The sequence below is a fragment of the Aethalodelphis obliquidens genome, unplaced genomic scaffold, assembly GCF_003676395.1.
Source record: "Aethalodelphis obliquidens isolate GAN/ISIS:26980383/991018 unplaced genomic scaffold, ASM367639v1 scaffold123, whole genome shotgun sequence".
NCBI lineage: Eukaryota > Metazoa > Chordata > Mammalia > Artiodactyla > Delphinidae > Aethalodelphis > Aethalodelphis obliquidens.
In genome coordinates, this window is record NW_020838067.1 from 1,754,854 (window position 1) to 1,760,979 (window position 6,126).

The window sequence follows — 6,126 nt, forward strand, 5'->3', positions numbered from 1 at the left end:
TCAGGAGAAACCACGTCCCGTGGCCTGACGTCAGGGAATTGCAAATTTAAAAGGCTGACAAAATCGAGTTTTGGCTACAAGTAGGTAGAATATTCTCAAACCGATGGTGGGAACCTATCCGTGCAGCCTTTCAAATGGAGACTTCTGTTGGCTCTCCAACGTCACACACACACATCCCTGACAAGCAGCCAGTCTGCATCTGGGTTCAGAGCCTAGGAAACTGTGGGCCCGACGACAAGTGAGGAAGAATGCTCACTGCAGCCTCTGTGCAGTCACGAAAAGCTACGGATAATGTAGAGGACCAGGGAGTCAGTGGTGGTGTTTTAAGGCACCGGGATACTGTACAGCTGTTAACATCTGGAGGAAAAAACAAAAGATGCAGAGGATCTTGTACATGATATATGGAATTATGTTACGGACACTGTCTGTGCGACACAGGTCTCGGGCCGCTTACTTCTAAGGGGGGAAGGGAATGGAAGGAAGGCTGTGAGGAAGGGCTGACTCTCTTCCTGAAGAACTGATGTAGAAACAGCAGTGTTAATAGTTGTCACCTTGGAGTTCTGGGTAGATAGATATATTGGGTGTATTTTGAAGGTAGAAAATAAAGTATTTCAGTTAAAATATTACAAATTTTGAAAGATCATAGCCACAAGACTGTACTTTTGTAAGTGTTAAGTTAAATTAATTTTGGAAACTTGCTGAGAATAACCCCCAGTTTTTCAACTTTTCTTTTTAATTCCTTACTTTGCCTTCTCAGTATCTGAGTTCCAAATACCCATTTGGTTCCACCAAGAGTCATAAAGTTCCTGTGTAATTCTGCTCTTGGGATCCTGTCCTAAAGAAGCAATCTGAAACACAGGAAAGACTCTCTGTGTTAAAGCTCATTACTGAGTTACTTATAATTATGGGAAATTGGCAGCAATATATTTTTTTAAGCAATATTTTTTTTAAAATGAGTGAAGTGGTTTGCTGAGTGTTGGGCAGAGTAAGGATGTGCGCTCTCGCCGGGGAGGGTGCTGTGTGTTTTGTGGGGCGGAGAGGAGTGGCCTGTGCACTGAGATTCCAGCTGCGTGAGTGACCCTGCAACGCGGGCACCTAGAGAAAGATGTGTGCTCGTGAAGACCTCTGGGTGGGAGGACACCAAGAGTTTCGGGGCATTTTTTGGCTTTTGCTTTACTTATCCAGATATTTACATAGTGACAATGTTATTTCTCTAATGGGAATTTTGTTGTTGTCCAAGCCTATATTTGTTTATAATTTTTTTTTTCCTGTGTTTCTCTTTATAGAAGTAGTTGTCAGTTTTTACCTGCTGTGACAGAGTTCTCGATTCTCCCTCCACCTTGGTCTTCTTTTATGGGAAAAGGCTCTTTTCTCCACTCAGGGACACGCATTCAGGGTAGGACGTCGGACAGCAGGAGAGCACAGAGGTGACCCTCACAGGGTCCGGCTGCTGCCGCGCTGTCCACAGAGACCGTTTGTCCGCACATGTGCTCTGCTGCTCACGTGGGGCGGGGTGGTGCCCTTCCCTGCCCACTGAGAGCAGCCACAGTCTTCGGCTTTGTTTCTTTCATTGCCCTTCAGCCTTACCATCACTTCTTCTGGTTCCCAGTGGCTGCTTCCTTCCACGTAGTGTGAGCACTGCTAGGCCCCGTGTGGACATTACCACAGCCTCCTGACTCCACGCCTGCAGGCACGCTGAACCCCCGTGGCCACTAGGACGTGTCCTTTTCAGGAAGGTTCTTCCCAGAGTGCTTGGAGCACGCGTGGGCTCGAGGTTCCCGGGGGGTGGGGGGTGGGCAGGGGTAGGCTGCCGTGGTCGGGCCCCTTGTGGCCAGAGCTGTGACCCGGAGTCTGTGTGCTGGTTGTGGAGGGCCCCATACGTCGGAAGAGAGGGCTGCGTGGGCCCTGCAGAGCTGCCTTCCTTGGAGGGTAACCTCTGGGCTGGGGTGGGCACTCTTTGCCCCGCACTGATGGGCGACCACAACAGCCCCCTTACGCGTGCACTGTCCTTGGCCTGTCTGTGAGCCAGAGTTTAGCCTGTGTAGTTGCACTGCTTTATGGGAACTTCTTTAAGGGGTTCTAATGCTGCCGTTTCCAGCTTTAGATATTTCCAGACAATATTTAAGTCCTGGCCCTGCTCCTGTCTGCCATGATGTTGTTTGAGCCCGTCCCCAAGGGAAAACCAGCCTTCAGCATTTGCATGTTACGTTTCAGGGCTCCTTTTGGAGAACATTCTCGGCGGTTCTGTGGGGTTTAGAACATCATGAGTTGGGTAGTATTAAAGAAATGCAAATCCCATGATACTGCCCTGTTCTGCTGCGTCATCCTTCTGTGTATTCACTCACTGCGCAAGCATCCTGTGCGCTTCCTGTGCAGTGAGGCTCTTCCTACCTGAACTGGAAGCTGTCTGTGGCCGCGCTGGAGTTGGCGTGTCCCCGAGTGCTGTGGGCTGCCTGGGAGGAGCTTCGGGGAGGAGCTCAGCCCTGCTTCTGCAGAAGCCGCTTCTGGAGATGAAACTGTCGTGGCTCAGTCCACACTCCGTGTTGGTCTAAGTCGCAGGCCTTCGGTTCACTGGCTGGTGGTTTGGACATAAGGTTGAAATTTTGGGGGGTTATGAGGATTTTCCAGATTCTCATGTTGCTCTGAAGCTAAGTGGTTTCCTGCAGACAGTGGAGCCAAGAGGTGAAGACTCCTGTCAGCTGGAAGTAACTGCGAACCGCTTTGGACCCCGGCACCGTGGCTCGCCGCGGGTGTGCGGCCATTCTGGGGAACACTAGTCCTCTCCAGGCAAACCGGGGGCCCTGTTGGGATCTGGGGCGTTGAGGAACTGCATCCTTGCTCTTGGACCTGGTGTGGCAGTGAATGGTGGGAAGTTCTTTGAGCTGAGCGCCTGGTGGTCCATTGATGAGAAGCGACTTCGATCTGTCTTCCTTGGTGTATTCTCACATTGCTTGTCCCTTTATTCCTCTCCCCCTGTCTCCTTCCCACCCCTCCCCCTTTTCTGGTACTTTTGTTTCCTTTGTCTCTTAATTAAGGTATAATATAACTAAAACATACTGGGGTTTTTTTAGGTCAACTTTATATATACAGTAAAATGCATACATTTAAATGTACAGTTTGGGAGTTCCCTGGTGGTGCCGTGGTTAGGACTCAGTGCTTTCACACTGCCGTGGCCTGGGTTCAGTCCCTGGTTGAGGAACTGAGATCCCGCAAGCCACACGGCACGGCCAAAAGTAAAAATAAATGTACAGTTCGATGAATAATCACCTCCCTAGATTTCCATCACCCCCAGAAAGTCCCCAGGGTACAGAAATCTTATGTTTACATTCAGGTTTTCCATAAATATCTACCCACGTGGCCACCACCTCGATCAAGATGAACGTTTCTCTAGCGTCCTCCAGATGCATGGGACACGTCCACTTACACTGCTGTCTGTCGGTGTGCTCTGGACACTCGGGTGCTGAATTCTGTTCCTGATGAGTCCTGAAGTGATTGTCTCTGGGGGGGCCCCTGGCGTCCTCCACACACCCCACTCCTGGCACTCCGCCCCAAGGAACGACCGTTTTGTCTCTCGCAGATCTGGGACACGGCCGGACAGGAGAGGTTCCAGTCTCTGGGTGTGGCCTTCTACAGAGGCGCAGACTGCTGCGTCCTGGTGTTTGACGTGACTGCCCCCAACACGTTCAAAACCCTCGACAGCTGGAGAGACGAATTCCTCATCCAGGCCAGTCCCCGGGATCCTGAGAACTTCCCCTTCGTTGTTCTGGGAAACAAGATTGACCTCGAAAACAGACAAGTAAGTGCCAACGATGCCGGGGGTCATCACTATGGGGCTTGAGAACCTGAGAACCTGCCCTCGCTTGGGTAAGGGCTACTGAGTCACAGGAAGGGCCTTCTTGTAAAGGGGCAGCTAAGTTTTGGATGACAGGTGCTGTTTTTAGATTTGACTGGTAAGAAACTATATGCCTCAGGGATCTGCACCCCATGTCTCTGGCTGTGTGTGCCCCATGCGGGGGTGGATGTGGGAGACAACTAACTAGCCACCTGCCCAGCCCTTGGAATGGGGCCTTGCTCCCTAACCTGTAAAGACCTACCATCCTGGCCTCCCCGTGGACAGACGGGCAGCGAAACTCTGCAGAGGTTGGTATTCCCTTGGGAATTACAGCAACAAAGCAAGAAGCCCGCCGAGTGGGGCTGCCTGCACCGGCAGCTCTCTCGGTCCCGGTGACGGGATTTCCCTTGAGGCCGGGTGATATTTGGTCTTTGGGACGCAAAGGCAGACTTGCACTTCGTCTGGCTCATGCACTCTTAGATCGGGGATGCTTCCTGAGTCTGATGCTGTGTTCATCTGACGAGGACACTCAGATGCCAGATGACGGTGTGTCTGGGGCTGTGGTGCCCAGGAGGAGCTTTCTAGCATTTTCCTCTCCTGTGAGAGCCCCCTGCTTCTGGGGTACTGCGTGAATTTGGAGGGTTCTGTGCTGAGGCCAGACCGACTCTGGGGGTGCACTACCTCCTGGCCAGCTGCCTTTGGGGACCAGGGCCCAGGAGGCCAGTTCACATCCCCATGCTGCCCCTGCAGCTGTGACTTTGGGTCATTATTACCTTTGCCTCTGAGCCTCGTTCCCGTTCCCTTTCTGTGCTGGGAAGGAGGGGATTCGAGTGTGACCTTCTCAAGTGCTCTCTCAGCGCCTCAGGGGCCTCCCTTGATCCTCGTGTGTACAGGAGATGCTTTGGGCTTTGAGCAAAATTGCTCTAGGTTCCTTTCAAATAGCACTTGTCTGGGGAACGTAGGCTCTTAAGTGTAGCTAGGTGTATTTCTGACCACTCATCTCTTTTTCTCCCTTTCCTGAGTGGCCTGGTCCTTCTCATGCCTGAAAATGGGCTAGGGTGGGGAGAGGTCAGGACATGCGAGGCAGGGTGAGGGCCTCGGGGCTCTGGTGCCTAGGTGTGTGGTCAGGTGAGGTGCCGTGAGCAGTCACAGAAGGGGCTGCAGAGCTGAAGACCAAGCTGCCAGGCCTGTCCTGTGCTGAGAGCTGCCTCTGAGGTCCCAGGAGGGACGGTTACTTCTTCCTGGGCTGGCGTCTTACTCCCTTCAGAAGCTGCTTCTAATCTTAATGCGGCTGAGGGTCCGAAGGTGTGGGTGGTAGGCGGGGTGCTTTGGCTCCTGGCTCTACTGTGTGTAGGGGTGACCGGGGTGGCGGGGGGGACAGTCCTTCCCTGGTAGGATTCCCGCTGTTCCCTGCACACACATGCCCTGCCTCTTCTTCCAGGTGGCCACAAAGCGGGCACAGGCCTGGTGCTACAGCAAAAACAACATTCCCTACTTCGAGACCAGTGCCAAGGAGGCCATCAACGTGGAGCAGGCCTTCCAGACAATTGCCCGGAACGCGCTGAAGCAGGTGGGTGTCCAGCGGTGGTCTGGCTACCTCTGGTGATGGGCCGCTGAGCCAGCCCCGGCCTGGCTGCCTTGTCCTTAACCTTCTTTCCTCGCTGACTCTTTTCCATGTAGCCAGAAACCCCTGTGTTTATCCAGGAAGGTAATGGCACAGTCTGCTAAGGCTTCCAGAAATTCCGCTCACTTGTGAATAACCTCAACCGTGCGGGGCAGCAAAGACCTCAGCCGAGGTCTCCCTGGTCTGACCAGCTGCATTGTTCTTTCCTTCTGCAGCTGTCAGGTGGCCAGGCCACTAGATGGCCCTGGTCAGACTGGTCCTTCTGTTTGAGGAGGGGATAAACGGGAATTTGAAACCCATCATTGGATCCAGTTTTTTTAAACAAATTAAATGTATAATTATTTATGTATGTATGTATGGTTGTGTTGGGTCTCTGCTGCTGCGCTCGGGCCCTGTCTAATTGCAGCAAGTGGGGGCCACTCTTTGCCCTGGTGCGTGAGCTCCTCACTGCAGTAGCTTCTGTTGCGGAGTGCGGGCTCTAGAGTGCAGGCTCAGTAGTTGTGGCACACGGACTTAGCTGCACCGCGGTGTGTGGGATCTTCCCGGACTAGGCTCGAACCCGTGTCTGCTGCATTGGCAGGTGGATTCCCAACCACTGCACCCCCAGGGAAGTCCTGTTTGGTTTTTTTAATCATATCTGAGCTGTAAGAGATTGCGGGCTCTAGGAATT

At 52.7% G+C, this 6,126-nt stretch overlaps 1 protein-coding gene across 3 annotated transcripts in view; it reads left to right on the forward strand.

Annotated features, from left to right (window-relative positions):
* RAB7A (RAB7A, member RAS oncogene family) overlaps positions 1 to 6,126 on the forward strand; it is an 89,505-nt gene that overhangs the window by 80,070 nt on the left and 3,309 nt on the right. For all 3 annotated transcript variants that reach the window (XM_027098477.1, XM_027098475.1, XM_027098476.1), the window contains 2 exons: positions 3,578 to 3,796; positions 5,274 to 5,402. In XM_027098477.1, coding sequence (XP_026954278.1) covers positions 3,578 to 3,796; positions 5,274 to 5,402 — 348 coding nt within the window. The remainder of the gene's footprint in view (positions 1 to 3,577; positions 3,797 to 5,273; positions 5,403 to 6,126) is intronic.